General features: G+C 54.7%; 7 protein-coding genes across 7 annotated transcripts in view; 5 read left to right on the plus strand and 2 right to left on the minus strand.

The window, feature by feature from the left end:
- Nucleotides 1-4,816, plus strand: part of GUITHDRAFT_133660 (hypothetical protein) — a gene marked incomplete at both ends in the record, with an annotated part of 9,772 nt that extends 4,956 nt beyond the window's left edge. Inside the window, 7 exons of the mRNA XM_005839533.1 lie at nt 188-441; nt 683-1,025; nt 1,213-2,482; nt 2,752-3,107; nt 3,282-3,807; nt 4,026-4,239; nt 4,700-4,816. Of these exons, the coding sequence (XP_005839590.1) occupies nt 188-441; nt 683-1,025; nt 1,213-2,482; nt 2,752-3,107; nt 3,282-3,807; nt 4,026-4,239; nt 4,700-4,816 (3,080 nt within the window). The remainder of the gene's footprint in view (nt 1-187; nt 442-682; nt 1,026-1,212; nt 2,483-2,751; nt 3,108-3,281; nt 3,808-4,025; nt 4,240-4,699) is intronic.
- A 490-nt stretch (nt 4,817-5,306) lies between these two features.
- GUITHDRAFT_150595 (hypothetical protein) lies at nt 5,307-6,357 on the plus strand (the record flags this gene model as incomplete). The annotated part of the gene is made up of 5 exons (XM_005839534.1): nt 5,307-5,403; nt 5,512-5,821; nt 5,867-5,943; nt 6,046-6,107; nt 6,333-6,357. Coding segments are annotated over exons 1-2 (362 nt in total), but the record flags the coding sequence as incomplete, so codon positions are not given.
- Nucleotides 6,322-7,588, minus strand: GUITHDRAFT_101772 (hypothetical protein; the record flags this gene model as incomplete). The annotated part of the gene is made up of 8 exons (XM_005839535.1): nt 6,322-6,405; nt 6,463-6,538; nt 6,588-6,647; nt 6,695-6,802; nt 6,850-6,962; nt 7,019-7,187; nt 7,244-7,378; nt 7,431-7,588. The coding sequence occupies 8 exons, from the start codon at nt 7,586-7,588 to the stop codon at nt 6,322-6,324; spliced, it is 903 nt and encodes a 300-aa protein (XP_005839592.1).
- Nucleotides 7,589-10,210: 2,622 nt separating this feature from the next.
- Nucleotides 10,211-11,503, plus strand: GUITHDRAFT_133662 (hypothetical protein; the record flags this gene model as incomplete). Its single annotated transcript, XM_005839536.1, has 1 exon — nt 10,211-11,503. One exon carries the CDS (start codon nt 10,211-10,213, stop codon nt 11,501-11,503), a length of 1,293 nt encoding a protein of 430 aa, XP_005839593.1.
- Nucleotides 11,504-11,589: 86 nt separating this feature from the next.
- Nucleotides 11,590-14,044, minus strand: GUITHDRAFT_84642 (hypothetical protein; the record flags this gene model as incomplete). The annotated part of the gene is made up of 19 exons (XM_005839537.1): nt 13,983-14,044; nt 13,888-13,930; nt 13,763-13,818; nt 13,595-13,670; nt 13,501-13,548; nt 13,389-13,454; nt 13,272-13,310; nt 13,146-13,214; nt 12,979-13,089; nt 12,852-12,927; nt 12,756-12,799; nt 12,644-12,691; nt 12,554-12,595; nt 12,442-12,505; nt 12,226-12,321; nt 12,016-12,065; nt 11,862-11,966; nt 11,742-11,813; nt 11,590-11,682 (listed from the first exon to the last, which is right to left on the minus strand). The coding sequence occupies exons 1-19, from the start codon at nt 14,024-14,026 to the stop codon at nt 11,590-11,592; spliced, it is 1,242 nt and encodes a 413-aa protein (XP_005839594.1). The 5' UTR covers nt 14,027-14,044.
- An 875-nt stretch (nt 14,045-14,919) lies between these two features.
- On the plus strand, nt 14,920-17,446 carry GUITHDRAFT_161232 (hypothetical protein; the record flags this gene model as incomplete). The annotated part of the gene is made up of 2 exons (XM_005839538.1): nt 14,920-16,203; nt 16,295-17,446. Coding segments are annotated over 2 exons (2,436 nt in total), but the record flags the coding sequence as incomplete, so codon positions are not given.
- Nucleotides 17,353-17,695, plus strand: part of GUITHDRAFT_150596 (hypothetical protein) — a 1,924-nt gene continuing 1,581 nt past the window's right edge. The window contains exon 1 of the mRNA XM_005839539.1: nt 17,353-17,496. The gene's annotated coding sequence lies outside the window, so the exon portion shown is untranslated. The remainder of the gene's footprint in view (nt 17,497-17,695) is intronic.

Genomic DNA, 17,695 nt, shown 5'->3' on the forward strand with positions numbered 1-17,695 from the left:
TCTCTCTGCTCCTCTCCTGCTCCTCCTGCTCGTTCTGCTCCTCCTGCGTTTCCTCCTCCTCATTATCATCATCTTGCTCTTGATTCCTCTTGCCTCCCTTCGTATCTCTTCTATGCTTCCCTTCTTCTCTCCTCTCTTCTTCTACAACCTCCTCCTCTTCCTCTCCTCACTCACTCCTGCATTGTAGCCGGCATCAAGGCTCTCGGGCACAGAAAGCTCCTGCTTGCTCGTGCGGAGATCATGAAGCTCCTTCCTCTCGGTGACTTCACTTCTTCATCCTCCTCCCACTCGCTGACATCCAAGCAAGATGAGCTGCAGCAAGCCAACGAGGAGCAGGAGGGGAAACGCGAGCACGAGTGGAAGAAGATTTCCCATCCTCTTCAGGAGACTTTCAGCATGACTGCCGGGCCCTCCCTTGCCAACCTCCCCAAGGACTGCCAGGTGGGTTGGCTCCTCGTGGGTTGGTTCCTCGTTCCACTCCCGCTCCTAGTCCCTTCTCCTGCTCATTCTACTTTCTGGACCCCTTTATTTCGCTCGTGCACCTCCTCCCTATCCTCCTCCTCCCTACCTCTTCTGCCTCTCCTCCCTCTCCCTCTCCTCTCTCCACCTACCCCTTCTTGTGCTGCTCTTCTCTCCTATTCCATCCTCCTCCTCCTGTAGTTTCTTCTCAGCTCACTCGCAGGAGTACAAGGAGGCCAACGAGTTCTTCAGCAAGTGGTACAGGTTGCGAGCTGGGACTCAGGTGGAGTTGGAAGCCGTGCAGCGCGTCCTGCTCGCTCCCGGCATGATCGAGAGGTTCAACAGCGTCAAGTCCCAGCTGAGAAATCCCTTCGCTCCTCTTCTCCGCCTCCTTTATGCTGGCAACGGCCAGCAGAGTCCCCAGCAGATCTGTGCCGACGGTTTCGAGCTGCCCAAGGAGGAGGGAGAGCACGGGCGGAGTCTTGACTTTGTTGGGGCCCTGCGCCCACTGTGCCTGCACCCCTGGGCGTTTCCTCGCGGCAAACACTCCGTCCTCCTCTGCGACGGTGAGGTTGCGTGGGGAAATGAAGCGAGGAGGAAGGGAGAGGAGGGAGAAGGAGAGGGAGAAGGAGAGGGAGAAGGAGAGGGAGGAAGAGGAGGGAGGGGGGAATAGAGGAAGGGGAGGATAGAGGGAGCAAGAAAGAAGGGGAGGATTGAGGGAGAGCATATGAGTTGTGACATGCTCGATGACAGTGGCGGTGGGCATCAGCTGGAGAGTACCAGAGCAGGTGGAGAAGCTGGTTGGGGAGTGGGATGAGGCAGCAGCGGGCGTGAGCATGTCAAGAGTGACGGACTGGGCGGCGTCACCTCAGGGTTGCGAGAAGCTGAGCGAGACTGGATGGATGAAGATTTCAGCTGGAGGGCTGGTGGAGACCAGGCGCTCGGCCGTGTCCTTGGGAGAGTCGTTGTGCTTCTCCCTCAAGTTCTCCTCCCAGCAGGACGTGGTCTGTGTGGGGCCGGTGGAGGTCGGGGAGCTGAGCATGGGGATGCGAGCTTCTTGCTTCCTGCAGCAGGGTGAGTGGGGGACCAAGAGGTTCCGCAGGTTCGGCTTCACCCTGGGGAGCGACGGGATCGTCAACCTGATCCGAGAGGAGGGAGGGAGAAAGGAGGACGCAGCTGTATCAGAGGATCCCCGCTTCCCTTCCTGCCTGACCTTGGGGAGGCTCGAGGAGGACGTCTGGTACTCGGTGGAGTGGAGGATCGGGTCGGGGAGTAGGAGAGAGGGAGGAGGGGAGCTGAGGTTGGACGTGTGGCTGGGGCGGTCGCAGGCATCGACCCAGCAGGAGGGGAGCAGGGGACGTCACGCAGCTCGGCCCTGCATCTGCTCGCACCAGTCTTCCTTCCCCGGGGATGGAGGGGAGGAGGAGGCAGGCGGGGACATGTGGCAGTGGAAGCCAGCGGTGCAGATGGAGGGAGGAGGCAGACTGGAGGTGGACGACTGGTTGAAACTTCACCAGGAGAGGGAGGAGCTGGGAAACGAAGTTGACAAGGAGGTGTCAACGCACTCCCGCAGAGACTGCAAGCACGTTCCTCTCGACCGCGTTCGCTCGGCCGGGTACGACTCGGTCTACGCAGCCCGCAAGGTGAAGATGCTGCACAAGAAGAGACTGGAGGAGGCGAGGAAGAGGCGGCAGGAGCTGCTGGTGCAGGGGGTGGAGAGATGGATGAAGCCAAGCTCGGATGCTCTGAGAGAGGTGGAGAAGCTGCTGGGGGAGATGAAAGATGACAAGGGGAAGGAGGACTCGGCGAAAAAGAAAGGAAAGGTGGAGGAATTGGAGGGTTACCTGCAGGGGGGGAAACGAATGGGATGCGCCTGCGAAGAATGCGAGAAGCGCAAAGGGCTTGACAAGCTGGAGTTTGACAAGTTCGAGCTCGAGAAGGATGGGAAAGAAAGCCCGAACCCCTTGGAGGAGGTGGACTTTGACATGTACAGCATCTACAATGCCTTCCAAGCTCTCCCAAGGTCTTGAAATGTCCTGAGCCTCCCTCGCTCTGTCCTTCCTCTTCAAGAGCTCTCTTCTCACCCATTCAATGCCTCCTCCTCGTCTTTAATTCCTACCTCGTCCACCTCTCTCCCATGCTCTGTTCTCCTCTCCCCGCAACAACTAGTCTCTGCCCTCCCCTCTCCTGCCTCCTCCCTCCCCTCTCTTCCCTCCTCCCTCCCCTCTCCTCCCTCCTCCCTCCCCTCTCCTCCCTCCTCCCTCCCCCCTCTCACTCTCTCCTCTCCTTCAGGTACCTCATCACCTTCTCCGTCAAGCTTAAGGAAGAGAGTAAGAGCGTCCAGACCCCCTGCTGGATCTGTTCAGAGCCCCCGCACAAGCTGGTCCCTGCCGCCACCAAGATCTTCCTCCACATGGCAGGAGAGGACGTGGACGTCTGCTGGTCCTGCGCTGGCCTCTCCCGCGTCCCCGATGCCCCCATCATGCTCGCTCCCGAGGTCTCCGACACGCTGGAGGAGGCCAGTCCGGGCTCTGTCCTCAACCTCCTCAACCTCAAGTGGACCGAGCCAGCAGCTCCCAGCCCCATCCTGCTCTACGTGCTCGAGTGCGCTGCGCTGCCGGAAGGAAGCGACGACGTTGCTGAAGCAGGTGGAAGGACCAACACTTCTCCCTCCCTCCCTGGCTCTGCTTTCCTTTCCCTCCTCCGCTTTCCTTCCCTTCTCTCCCTCTTCTCCTCTTCGTTCTGTTCTTTTCTCCTCTTCTCTCTCTTCTTTCTCTTCTCCTCTCCTCTGCTGCTACTCTTGTGATTCTGTTCCATGTCAGGCAACTGGGTTGAGATTGCGTCGCTTCCTTCCTCCACGAGCTTCTCAGTCAAGGCTGATCTCGCGAGCAAGAAGCATCTCGTCCCCGGCCAGTACTGCTTCCGCGTTCGTGCTCGCAATGCCGCAGGATGGAGCGCGTGGAGCTCCCCCGTCATCCGCCGTCTGCAAGCGCCGAAGCAGGTCAAGAGGGAGGAGGAGACGAGGCAGCTGCTGTGCGATCAAAGCTTCCCCTCTGAGAGATCCGTCGTCTTCTCCTCCGCTCCCTACAGCGCTCAAGTGTCTCCCCCCTTGGCCTACCTCCACTCGCTGCAGGTGGAGAAGAGCAAGGAAGGAGAGACAGGGAAGGACCAGAGCTGGGAGGGAGTTCCTACCGGGGTCAAGAAGCCAAAGACGAAGGAGGAGAAGGAGAAGGTGGAGGAGAAAAGGGAGAGGGAGGAGGGAAGAGGAGGAGGAGGGCTAGCGAGCTTTGACGGGGAGCTCGCTCCTGTTGGGAGCCTTGAGATGACGAATTATGTTCAATACTGCTGGTAAGATCATGCCCTCTTCCCCTCCCCCTCTCTCGGCCTCTCCCTCTTCGCCCTTCCTGTCTTCGTCTCCTGCTCCTTGCTCTTGCTTGCAGCTTGCACTAGTCACTCCTTGCCCCCTTACTCGCACTGCCGCCCTCCCTCCCTCCCTCCCTCCTCCCTCCCTCCTCCCTTCCCTCCCCTCAGCCTTCTCAGAACGTATTGCCTCATACCCTCCGCAGCGCCTGGCATCCCAAGGAAGAGACTCTGTGGCTCAAGAGCAATGCCAACAGCTCGCTGGTTTTCGTGCATGACAAGAAGGGAGAGGAGCAGCGAAGACTCGAGCTGCCGTGCGCAGCTATCTGCATGACCATCAGCAAGGAGGGAGAGGTCTACTGCGGCAGTGGTTCCGACTTCTTCACCAAGCTCGACCCGAGTTTGAATGTCGTCTGGAAGGTTGTTTCCTCCCTCTTCTTTTTGGCCTTGCTCTCCTTCCTCCTTCCTCCTTCCTCCTTCTTGCTTCCTCCTTCCTCCTTCCTCCTTCCTCCTTCCTCCTTCCTCCTTCCTCCTTCCTACTTCCTACTTCCTACTTCCTACTTCCTGCTTCCTGCCTCTGTCTATCTCCTCTGCTTCTGTCTAAATGCCGCCCAGGTCACCTACACCGACGGCCCTTGTGCTCGAGGGGTCGCGATCGATGGAGACAACCTCTACGCAGCCTTCAATACTGGCCCGGCAAGCCTCCAGCTGTTCTGCTCCTTCTTTGCCTCTCGTTCCCTCTATCGCATCTCTTTCCACTCCCTCGTCCTCATACCTCTTTCCTCCTCCTTTTTGACTCCCTTCAGCCTCCTGCATCGCTCCCTTCCTCCCTTGCAGTTGCTCTCAGCTGCTCTCCTCCCTCTCTTGACTTTGCCAGCAGGTTCTCGTCCTCAACCGAAGCAGCGGCGCCAAGCTGCGCGTCATCCACGTGAAGCCCAACTTGAGCATGGCGCTGAGCCTCGTGGTGGTCGCCCCCGGTAGCATGCGGAGGAAATAGGGGAGGCGATGGGCAGAGTCAGGAGGAACAGGAGGGAAAGGAAGGGGGCTAGGGGGGAGAGAAGGATGGGAAGGGGCTAGGATGAAGCGGAGGAGGAGGAGGAGGAGGAGGAGGAGGAGGAGGAAGAGGAGGAGGAGGAGGAGGAGGAGGAGGAGGAGGAAGGGAGAAGACGAGGATCTCACGGACGCTCTAGGACTCTTCGCCGTGTCAGACAGCGGGAGGGTTCTGCTCTACCGGGCTGACGGAAGTTTCTCGCGGGTTGTGAGCAGCGGGTACCTCAACGCAGCCCTCGCCTTCGACGGCAAGAGGATCCTGGTGGGAGGCGCAAACTCCAAGGTCTCGTTAGCTGGGGTGGAGGTGGAGCTGATTAACAGCAGGTGTGGCACTTGTTCAAGCTGCCGGAGTTCGGAGGGAAGATCATCGCGTGAGGAAGAGGCGATGGGGAAGACGGGCAAGGGACCAGCAGGCTCCTTCGGTTTCAAACTTGTTTCCTATTTTTAATCGTATTCCTCCTCCACGCACAGCATGTTCCTCTCCTGCCGTCAACGACGAGCACTCCTCGTTGACCTCGGCGGCCTCCCAGAAGTCTGCACCAGCGTCAAACCATCATGAGTCGTACCTCTCCCTCTCGTTTCCATCCCTCCCTTTCTCCTCCCCCTCCTCCCTGTCTTCCCCCTCCTCCTTCCTCCTCTCACATTCGGCGATGCTCTGGTAGCTGATCGCTTGGAAGCCGGCCCATTCTTGACCTCTTCGTCCACCTGCAGCGGAGGAGGAGCCGGTCGTTTCCTCGAAAACGATTCATCGCGATTGCCATCGTTGGTTGCCGCAGCCGCTGCAGCTGCCACAGAACGAGGAGATCTGAAGCGGGAGGAGGAGGAAGTTGCGCTATCCTTTGCAAAGCTCGCGTTGCCCCGCTCCTTGCTGCTATGCGGAACTCGAGGAGAGCTGTTGAGGAACGAGGAGGGGCTGAACGTGGATCTGGTAGACCTGGCTGATCTTGGGCTCCTGGGGAAGAAGCATGAGAGGAAGGAGGAGGACGACGCGGTCGACCTGGCAGAGCGGGTTGAACGCGGCATGTCCACCATGGTATCCCCGAAGAAGCCCCCGATGTCGATGTTCTCAAAGTTCTAGCTGGATGTCAGTGCAGTGCAGCGAGCGTCAAAGAGGAGCGAGAGGTGGCTAGCAAGGAGGGGAAGACGCAGATGACGAGGGCGGACAGGCGGGCCCACCGGAGTTTGGAGGAGACCCGAGAGGAGTGGAGAGTCCGATAATGAGGGGGTCAACCCCGATGCTGCATGGCACACCAGTCAGCGAAGAGGGCAGGGAACTACAAGTGCGAGCTGAAAAGAGAGGGAGGAGGAGGAGGAGGAGGAGGAGGAGGAGGAGGAGGAGTTCTGGGGGGGGGGGGGGGATGGGGTGTGGAGAGGACGAGGTCGACGACAAGAAGGAGGAGGAGGAGGGGCAAAGGGGGGATGGAGAGGAGGATGGACAACAGTCAGAGACGGTCATTGCTCACCAAGGTTGTTAAAGTCTACATGATGGTTGGCGATCCTGCTCGATCGCACACGGGCTGAAGCTGGTTCCGTCTCCTGCAGTGGCTGGGACATCAGGACGCTGCCTCCGCATCTCCTCCCTCCCACTATCACCTCGCCCAGATGTTTCGCTGCTCTCCCACTCTCGCTCCTCCCTGACTTAGGCGTGAAGCCAGAGTTCATGAGAAACCTGAAAATTCTTTCAGATCTGCCCCGCTGCCTTGTGTCACTGGTCACACCGTCTTGTCACAGATCGAGTGAGAGGAGTTCCGGAAGGTGATCTGAAGAAGCTCCCAAACCTGTTGACAGCTCACATGACAATCTTCCTTGCCAGCCCGAGTCTCACGGGTTGTCGAAGGGTGAGTTGCTGAACAACGGCTCCTCAGGAAAGATATCTGACTGCGGGAAAGGGTCGTTCTGGATCTGCAAGTACTCTTCACTCACATCGAGTCCCCTTCAAGGCAACAAGTGGAGCTCACATGCGACGAAGCAGGTCTTGACCGCGATGATGATCGTAAACTGGCGCTTCCCTCCTCTGGGTTAGCCTGATTGGTCGCAATGGGCGCTGGACGGGATGCGTTCATCCGAGGGCTCTTCCTCCCCGGGCTCTTGCGCTGCTGGATCACCTCAGCGGCCAGGGAGGAGAGAAGACTAAACTTTCTTCACTTACCGTCCCGGGGCTGCTCTTGTTCGACGTAGTCGTCTTGCTCTGCGAGGGCAGCGCGTTGTTGGGCCGTTGAGCGAGGAACGACTCGTCGCCGGGGCCAGCATTGCGCAAGATTCCTTCAGACTTCCTCTGCAGGGTGGAATACCAATGATTCTTGATCGAGTTGTCAGTCCTGCTCGAAGATGCACGTTGGTCAGTCACCCCACAAAGAAATCCCCCTGTCCAGACCTGCCCGGAAGGAACTTGGCGATCTCAGTCCAACGATTTCCAAACTTGCTCTGCGCAATGCAGATCATCTTGTCCTCTTCGTCTGTCCATGGGTCCTTTCGGATTGAGGGATCCAGCTGATTCTTGTACCGCTCCCTACCATCAGCAACTGAATGGACGGCAAGACAAGAGGCAAGCTGAGCACTACCTGCACTGCTTTCCACTCCTCCCCTTCAGCTGGGAGGCAACGATGGCCCACTTCCTCAGTCCATGTTCCTTCACCAGCTGCACTATGAGGTCGTCCTCCTCCTGCGACCATGGCCTTCGGTTGTCGGCGTTGCTGTCCAAGGACAAGTTGAGGTCCATAGCTCACCCTTGACTTCTAAAAAACAGTGAATCACAATACAGTACGAGGTTCATGGCTTAAGCATATATCAAACGATTAATAAATGTTCTGGTCGAATAGAGTCGAGCAGAAACATAACATCCACTTGTTCCTGGCGCTCCAGCAGCAGCATCGATACACATAGCCAGCCCTCACTTAAGATCTCGAGCATGCATGGCACAGGCTTAATTTCAAGCAGGAACGCGTACAAAGCTTTAGAGGAGCAATCTGATGATGAGCAATCTAATGATGAAAAGCTCACCCTCTCCCCCTTTATGCTCCTCCTTCCCCTTCCCCTCTTCCCTTCCCCTCAAATCTCCCCATTCTATCTCCCCATCCTATCTCCCCGTCTTACCTTCTCCTTCCCCCCCTTCTCCCTCCTCTTCTCCCTCTCCTCCTCTCGCTCCTGCCCCTGGATGCGCCCCGGCTAGCTCATTTCATTTCTCAACAGTTATATGAGCGAACTCCTCGGCCGAACGACGCACCACCCCTGAGTCTCGTAACCCCTGGAAATTAGTGATTTTACACCCCTAATACAAGAATAGTTTAATACAAATTGTATTAACTAAATTAGTCCTGATGCTTCGTTCTGTGATAAAGTCCAAATTTGGTTCTGCACAAGAAGTAGCGAGGGGGAACAGGGGGTAGTCAGAGCTGATAGAAGGGGTGGTATCAGCACCAAGAATTATGAGGAAGGTGGGGTGGTCCAGGTAACTGCCATCAAATAACAATTTTTTACTCACCGGCAGGCCCAGGGCCGCAGCCGCCGGCCCGGCCCGGACCACTGGACTTGGCAACTTGCCAGTGCTCACAGCGCCGTCGGATGGATCGCCGCATGCCAGCCGTGCCCGTCAGATAGCACCGAGTTAACAAAACTCCCCTGTAAACCAAGACGACCCTTACGCGTTTCAAGGCGGCCGCCGGGGGCCGGGCAACGGTAGTCACTGAGTACAGGCCTCGCTGGACGTGGCGTGACCGTACAATCGGAGGCTCGGATGCCTTGAGAGTGCCACCGCCCCCCGCGGCTCCGGCCGGCCCGGGCCGCGGCCGGCGGCCCGCACTGGCCTGGGCCTGGCCGGACCGGGTTGGGACAGTATCGGAGTAAACTCGAGTTTCTTTACTCAAAGTTAAGTTAAAGATCAGTACGAGGACAATCAGAGTCATGTGAGGGTTCGAGGTCTCATGCCCTGTAAGCAACGTTAACGGTCACGGTGAGTCATGCCATGGTATCATGCATGCTGATAAGATCACGTTTCGTGCATGGCCCTTGCACGGCTCAATCTACACCACTACCCCCTTTGCAGGGTGTTCAAAGGTGTGGGTGTCCATGTGACCCTGCTCTAGAATACTCGATTTTAGTAGCTTCCCTGAAAAGTTTATTTTTCCACTAATGAACAGGTGTATTCTTTCCTGTGGTAAACAGAGGCAAACCTCTTCGTTTGGCGAATAGCCATCACCTGATCACCATTCGTTGAAGGAAAATCACCCCAACCCCCTTTCATGTCTATCAGGCTACTACCTTGCCCGACGACACTACCCCCCATTTTCTAGGATCCTTCATACGAACTGCTTGGAGACAAACTCAAGCACACCCTTACCCCCCCATGTTGAGACTAAACTTTTGTTCAGAGCACCCCGACCCCCTGCATGGCTTGGTCATGTTTCAACGGTCATGACACTTGTTCGCATCATGGACACCACCCATGGTAATACACCCCTCAGTATCCCGTTTAAAGCAGGGGTCTGTGTCACCTTTGTCATGAAAATCATGACATGATTTGTTGAGTAACGTGACTGCTGATCTAGTCACGTTACTTCTTCCAGGACATAGACCTTGCCGATCTCTCTACCCCTACTCAACGTATTGTACCCCTTCTTAAACCATATGTCAACGGGGAATTATACCGGTATCTTCATCACCCTACCCCCTTGATGAATTCGGGGTCACACCTCTCCATTTGCACATCCCTCGGTCTCCCCGGTATCACCCACTCACTCCCCAACTCTTGGCCACCCACCCACCTGTCCGTTCACCAAGTTTCATCACCCCACCGGTCTTTTCCCCAGAAATGGAGGGTTGGTGGGGTAGCTCCATGGAAGTACCCCTCAAAGTACCATCCAGAACCCACCCTTTTGAGAATAGTTTTAAGTATTCTCCGTTGACTACCCCTACTTTTGACTACGGTCAGCCGATTGAGGGTGGTAGGACCAACTTTTTTAGCCCTCCTATCTCCCTGACCCCCCTACGCTGCTGGAAACTGAACCCCTACCCTACAGCAACACGCGCGCAATACGGCACATCCTCCTCCCCTGCCCCTGTCGACTCCCCTGGTTGCTCTTGCTTCTGCCGCTCTCTGCGCATTTCTTGTAGCCCTCATATCCTTTTCTTTCGTAACCTTCCTCCGTCGCTCTTTCTACTTCAAAGCTTCGCCAGCCTTTCTTGTTCATTGACTTCTCGTGAGTACAAGCTTGTATTTGGTCAGCTTCACGTAACAGAAACTGGTGTTTCAATGATGCGCAACTTTCACTGATTCATACTGTTGAGTCTTGTGCTGGAAGCTTGTAATTTCAGTCCAAGTTTACATCATATCTAGTGGAATATTATGTCAGTCGCCGCACACAGACCTCCGATGAACTACCCTGAACCTCGTACGAAGCTTATGTTCGGGTTCGGTGCGGCATCGCTGTCATCGAATCCGTCGCAAACTCCGGCTGAGAGCAAGATCTGCTTCGGAATTGGAAGCAATGTAAGCAGCTCGGGCGGACAAACAAGACCATCTGGAGTGAATCACACAGTCTCGGCTGCTTCTTTGTTTGGATGCAAGATTGCTGGTGTCTGCTCTAGTGACGAGAGTCCGCTCCCCATGGGCTCTACGGGCGCGCTATCTTCCTTACTTCAAAAGTCGCAAGCTCCATCACGTTCTTGCTTGTTGGAGGTCTCGTTGAAGGCATTGCAATGCGATAAGTCTCCCCCTTGTTTGCGAGCAAATGCAGCGAGCTCAATCGCCAACATGGCTTTGCAATCCGACATCCAGAACAAGATGCTCGTTCCATCCAACCTTGATTCTCTTGTACATATTTTGAAATGCTCAGAAGAAAGTACTGTCCGACAATTCCTGTGCATGGCTTTCGGAAGACTTGTGTCGAACAAAACGTCCTTGCCGGTTCTCTTGGCCCATGACTCTCTTGTACAGACGTTGCAGGATATTGCAAAGGACTCGAACTTGGGGTATTGGAGACAGGCTGCTCGCACAGTTGCGATCATGACTGCAAAGGCATCTGATCAGAATCAACTCAGCAACATGTGCACAGCTGGAAACATTGGAATTCTGCAAAAACTCATGCAGATTGAACAAACAGAAATCCAGACAGACGCCATCAGAGCTCTTGTACCCTATGTTCAGAACGCTGACAGGATCGCACTGCTCAATGATAACAACATCTGGGAGAGCTTGTTCAGGATGGCTCACCAGTCACACTCCCCAGTGATCGAACAGTTGACTGTAAATATCCTACAAACTGCAATGGAGTCGAAATCAAATGGAATTCGATTCTCGTACCATGCTCTGGAATTACTCTCCGATCTTGCGAAAGCTCAACGAGTCAAGTGGGAGACTGCTGGTGTCTGTGGTGCAAGGAACAGATCGTTCAGTGTGGTCTTGTGTCAGTACCTCTGTGCTGATCACGGTGAGGTGCATGAGTACGATCACTTGGTGGCGTCAGGAGTCTCGCGTGAGGTGGTTTCGGATGTTTTGGAAATGTCCAACGTGGCAGAATTCGAAGACGAGGCGAACGTCGCCGATTCGGGGAAGAGGAAGCGGCATAGGCAAGAAACGATCACTGCCTTTGCTAGACTGTGTACGGTCAGGAAGCGCAGCCGAAGTATAGTAGACTAGGACAAAGAGCAAGGATTTCTGTGATTGTAAATAAAATACGGGTGAAAGTACAAGTACATTGGAAATCAAATATTAGTCTGACTCTTTCATTCTAAGGTTTTTAGAAGTCGGAAGAGCCCAGCGGCTTCCCGTATGCGGCTGAACTCAATGCAAAACGCCTGAACCTCTATGAACAATTCCTTGTGTACCTTCACGTGCCACTGTCAGAGGGATTCTTTCACAAATGACGATTGTCAACCTGTACATTGATGATCTTGTTCCTTATAAGGGATTGGAGAAAGACACAGACCAGCCTTACTAGGCGGTTTTGCTGCACACGAAACATGAGCATGATGCGGCAAGCAGACAAGAATGTTACCATGTACTTCTCCTTGATGTTCTCGCAAGATGAGATGCAATTTGAGATGTAAAGATGTACAAATTCGGTTGGAAGATCGACAGCAGTTGTCAGCCGATTTACGACCTGCAGTGACGGGAGATCAGGCGAGAGTATCTCGGTAAGTGCAGCAAACCTCCATCGAGTGCAGCGACATGGGCATAGTAACGAGCATCTGTAAGTATTCTGTAGAGGTACAAGTGAGCCACGAGGGAAGGAAAGCAGAGAGACGGATTGAGGATAGGAGAGAACAAAACTGACGTGGGATGAGGAGTGCAGATTGTGAGCAAGTGAGGTGGAGGAACAAACTAGAGCAATCGAAAGAGGGCGGAGGAGATTGCGAGACCTGTGATATGATTGGAGGACATTAAGCGTAGAAGAGCTTCGATCGCAATGTTGGGATTATTCTCCACCAGCTCTGGAAGTCTCTTCGGTGTCAAACCTGAAGGAGCGGTCACATACGATTAACTTTCCCTCCTCTTCCATTGCATGCCATCGCACTTCTGCTCCCCTTCACTCTCCCAGGCACGCAATCCCTGCAAAGCATCCGCGCTCGTCTTACCGCAATGGTAGACCAGCTTCGCATCTGACTCGAGCTCTGCCAGCACTTGTTGTACTTGCGCAGTCTGCATCGGGAGGTCAGTGAGGAGGCGATGGGGGCTCGTTCTCAAGACCTGCAGTGGCCCCTTGAATGCCTTCGACATGAGCTCGCGAACCTGTGGGATGTGATTGAGGTGAGCTCGGCACCGCATGACCATCATCACCTCCTTCCCTTTGCTGCCCTCGGCACACATGGAATTGTCCCACATGACCTGTTCCGACGAGTGAGATGAGGGAGGAAGCGCTTCGAGGAAGAGGAAGGGGAGGGTTCATGACCTTGTGATCTTCATCCTTATGTAGCCATAGCACCTCGTCATCGTCTGTAAAGGAATGTAAGATACACTCAAACCTCGTCTTCCTGCGTGATTCCACCAGGAGGTAGCAGAGCCGGTAGCGGCCTGATGAAGCAAGGTTCGTACCCCACCATCCCCCCGCTGCCATGTTCATCCTAGAAGCATCACATCCTTTAGCGGCTGAAAGGGGAGCAACAATATCTCACCGTCAAGTTTGGCATGAGCTCGGCCTCTTCGAACTCAGAATCGTCGGTCGCGATGTCCGGATCCATGAGGATGGGGCACAAGCCGTAAGGAAGAAATCCACTAATGTTGCCCTGACGAATGCGGAAATGTGACGCGCATGACGAGCAAGAGAAGGGAAGCTTATCACCATCTTCTTGAGATACTCCTCCTGCATCGCGATGAGATCTGGCTCCGTTCCAAGAGTCAACGCGTCACTCTGCACACATCAGCGATAAGCATCCCAGCATGATTTGCGATGGCTTGTCGACTGCACCTGCTCTATGATTTCCTTCGGCGACTTCTTTGGCAAGTCCTACGAATACAACAAATCATCTCAAGAAGAGAGCGAGGGACAGGAGTTGGCAGGAGAGTGTTGAAAGATAGGCCACACCTTTGGAGGGTAGCAGAGGAGGTTGAGGAGGAATTTTCTCTCGCACATTTGCAAGTCTTTCTGCAGCTGCAGGCGCGAGTGAGGTGAGAAGCTATCAGTGCACCCCACTGACTTCATCGAGAAAGATCGGAAGGAAGGGATTCGTTCCGGGAGCTTCAGACTGATGATGATGATCAGCAGTGGGGTACAAGAGCATCATTGCAAACCTTATATAGGTCGAAGAGAATGAAGAACGCAAAGAAGCGCTGTGTAAGTGAGATCGCTCTCTCTTGTATCAGCAGACTGAATGCAGAGTCAGATGCGATTGAACTTCAAGAACTCTCAAAGGAATGAAAGAAAGTCAATCGAGTTATCATCAGTTGCGTTTTATTCACCTGAGCGCCGTTGCGACACGAAAATGATCTGTCTTTGCAAAGGTACGATGGAACAACTACGAGATAAGTCAACCAGAGTAAAAAAATCCTCCAGGTTCTTGAGGGCATGTGCCACGGAGGATTACCTGAGCTACTGACTCGATGGCTTTCGTGTCATCCGAAAACAAGCTGAATTCAATCACTGTCAATCTCCCGCGCTCGGAGAGAGAGGACGTGTTACCTCAAAAGTGAGTTGAGGTCCTTCTGTGTTATTATGGCCGGCATTCTTTCAACTCCTGTAATAATGCTGTACAAATCGTCAGGTCGAAAACATGCCAAATCATTACAGCGCCATTAGCAACAAAAACCTCTAGAATTCTAAAGAAAAGTATTCATCTAACCCCCTTCAAGAAGCATCAATATCACAGAGTGCTATTCTCATCTTCAGATGGCAAGGGAATTCAAGGAAGTCATTTTGCTTCTTAATTTTCCTTTTGCAGCATTCCGCTTTCGGTATATACCCAGTCAAGCTCAATCATCTAGCTCAACATTCCCATCAATATTCTTTGGACACAGCATCTCCATTGCTCCATCCCACGTCCTTCTCTCACCAACATACATCCTCTCTGCTCCCGTGAGGGAGTCTCCTCCGCCCCGCTCTGAGACGTCTGCTTCCAGCTCCACCTCATCTCTCCCTCGCAGAGCTCATCCACACTATATCTTCTGCTCCATCTTTTCTCGTCTCTCCTCCTCTTTCGCTCTCCTCTCCTCGTTCCCTTCCTCTCATCGCTCTCGTCTCTCCTCCTCTTCCTCTCTCCTCTCCTCCTTCCCATCCTCTCATCGCTCTCGTGTCTCTCCTCCTCTTCCCTCATCCCCTTCATGCCCTTCTCGCCCCGCCGCATGAGCATTGCACGTCCACCACCGCTACCAGCCACACGATAACCCCTGATGATGTACTCTATTGCAGGGGTACTTTCACTACCCCACCTGGGCAAACATGTTCACAATGTACCTGGGTAAAAAGGGGGTGGGGTGGGTCTATTCTGTCCGTTACAGAATGCTCAACGGTTGTCACCACCCGTTATGAATCAGTTATGAATTGAGAGCTTGATGTTGAGTGGGGATGAGGTCAATTCCCAACGGTTGGTTGAAGCATGGCTGCTAGGTAGACAAGCACAATGGCGGAGGAGGAGAAGAAGCCGAACATGGAGGGGGAGAGCATGGCGGAAGAGGAGGGTAAGGAGGAAGCGAAGGAGGAAGCGACGGAGGAAGCGACGGAGGAAGCGACGGAGGAAGCGAAGGAGGAGGCAAAGGATGAAGCAAAGGAAGTAGCGAAGGAGGAGGGGGTGAACGAAGCGAAGGAGGAGGGCGAGGACGAAGCGAAGGAGGAAGGAAAGGAGGAAATCAAAGAACCAGATGAGGAGGACAGGAAGGAAGATGGCGAGGGGATTCAAGAGTCAGACTTGAAAGCTGAAGATGGGATCAAGGATGGTGACGACAACAAGGAAAACGCTCAAGGCTCTCAAAGTAGCCAAGAAGCAGACGGTGAACCTCCACCAGCTGAAATGCAGCAAAGGATCGACCATGCTGATACGAAGGGTAACGAAGTAGCCGACGGCCAGGTGGACGGAGATGGCAAGGAGATCTCAGAGGGCCAAGAACAAGGGAAGCAAGCCGTGAAGCAGGAGGGGAGCAAGGAGACAGTCACGAACCGAGAGGAAGTTGCGCAGGAGCATTCAGCCCTGACGGTTTCGAAGCAGGAAAAAATTCTAAGGCACATCTTGCAAGATCTGGACAAACAAACTCAATGGAAGACGAAAGTGTCTGCCCTGAAGAGGCTCCAAGACATCTTCAGCAAGGGGTCGAACCTCTCCTCTCCTCCCCTCGTGAAGATGGTGAGGTCCACGGAGTTCTCTCGGGTTGTGTCGGAACTGTTCGGAGAGATTCGAAGCCAGTTGGTGAAAGAGGCGGCTGACACGTTTGAGAAACTTTCCGCTCACCTTGACGACAAGAACAAGGACTTCAAGGAGTACGACCAGTTGTTCGCTGACTTTGTCGTCCCCGAGATGCTGAAAGCTGTTTGCAAGGGAAACCCGACCATCTCGTCCACAGCTGACTTGTCGCTCGGAATGATCGTGAAGAACGTCACCTCCCCGAAACTTCTTCGCAGCATCCTTGAGCCCATGGCAGATGTCGAAGTTCACTCCAAGATCCGCCTTGCCTGCGCTAAGTACCTCTGCTTCCTCCTCGACTCCTGGCCGCGCGACAAGCTGCAGCAGACAAGTCTGGACATCTGGAAGGGCCGCATGGACGCGGTGGATGCGGTCGAATTCGCCGTCCTCAAGTGCCTTTCAGACAGCAAGTCGGAGACGAGGGAAGCCGCAGGCTCTGCCTACGAGAAGTTTTCTGCCATGTTCCCTGCCCGAGGAGCGAAGATGATGAGCAACATGAGCAAGCAGCAGGTGAGAGGAGGAGGAGGAGGTGGAGGAGGAGGAGGAGGACCTTGTCTACTGTCTTCGTTGTCGCTGCTGGGAGGTGCTGATGTACATGCAGCTTCGCCTGGTCAGAGCAGCTGGCGAGGGTAAGGAGGAGGACGCTGAAACAGCGGGAAGGGTTGAGAGGAAGAGCAAGAGCCTGTCTCCAACCAGGAGGTCGTACCGACAGAGCGCCGCAGGGGCCGTGAGGGAACGACAGAAGGTGGAGGGGCAGCAAGACGAGCGGGGTAGGAAGAAGAAGGAGGAGCAGGGAGAGGGGCAAGAAGTGAATGCACAGCAGCGGATGGAGGCGAACCAGCTGAGGGAGCGAATCTCCTTCCTGGAGGTCTCGCTGGAGAACGAGAGGAAGAAGGTGAAGATGATGCAGAGGCTCAAGGACGATGCGGAGTCGTTGCTGGCGGAAGAGAGAGCAGCTCGAGTTGCCATGGAGAAGGAGAGCCAGGCAGATCTTGTGGGGGAGGAGGCGATGAGGGAACATGTCAGGAAGCTCAAGACTGAGCAGGCAAGGAACAGGAAGCTCTTCGAGGAACGGGAGATGTGGAAGGACAAGTGCAAACAGCTCGAGCTGCAGCTGGCCAGCAGGAACGAGCAAGAGAAGAAGCAGGAGAAGAAGCAGGCGACCAAGGAGGAGAAGGAGGAGGGCAAGAAGGAGAAGGTAGCACCTGCCGGCCCCGTCGGAGACCCCGCATACAACCGGAAGCAGGAGAAGGTGATATCTCAGCTGAAGAAGAAGGTGGAGGAGCTGCAGAGCAAGGAGGCCGAGCGGGACAGCCTGCAGAAGCAGGAGATCGAAGTGCTGGAGGAGAAGCTGCGAGGGAGGGAAGAGGAGCTGGAGAGAAACAAGAGCGAGGCCAAGTTCGCCAAGGAAGACATGATGAGGATGAAGGAGAGGTGGCAGCTGAGAGAGAAGGATTGGTTCAACACGAGGATGTCGCTAGAGCGAGAGGTCGAAGAGCTCAAGGCCCTCTGGCAGTCAGTCAGGCAAGAGGATGAACATGAAAGAGGCCCTCCTACCGCCTCGTCTCGTCCGATGCCGCAGGACGAGCAGGACGAAGGGCTGGATGATGAGGTGCTGGAGGACCGTCACGCCCCCCGCCGGCAGCCCGACGCCATCAGCCCAAGGGCTGAGGAGGAGCAGAGGGAGGCGCAGGAGAAGATGAAAGAATTGATGGAGGAGATCCAGAGCTTGAAAGAAAAAGTCTTGCAGCAGGTTGAGGAGGAGGGAAGGATTTTTAGGCGGAGGTTTAAGTACTTCAAACTGCGACTGTTACAAGAGGATCGTGACAGCTCTCGTCCTAAGGTACAGATGATGTGCGCTCCGGAGCTTAATTCAGCTCTGTGGAGCTGGAGAGCTTTTTCGTTGATCGTGGGATACGACATGACAAAATTCCAGAGTACTCTCAGGTCTACAATGCGTTCGCTGAACGTGGAATCAGAAGCGTGACGTCGATTAATCGGA

This window comes from Guillardia theta (assembly GCF_000315625.1).
Source record: "Guillardia theta CCMP2712 unplaced genomic scaffold GUITHscaffold_8, whole genome shotgun sequence".
Classification (NCBI taxonomy): domain Eukaryota; class Cryptophyceae; order Pyrenomonadales; family Geminigeraceae; genus Guillardia; species Guillardia theta.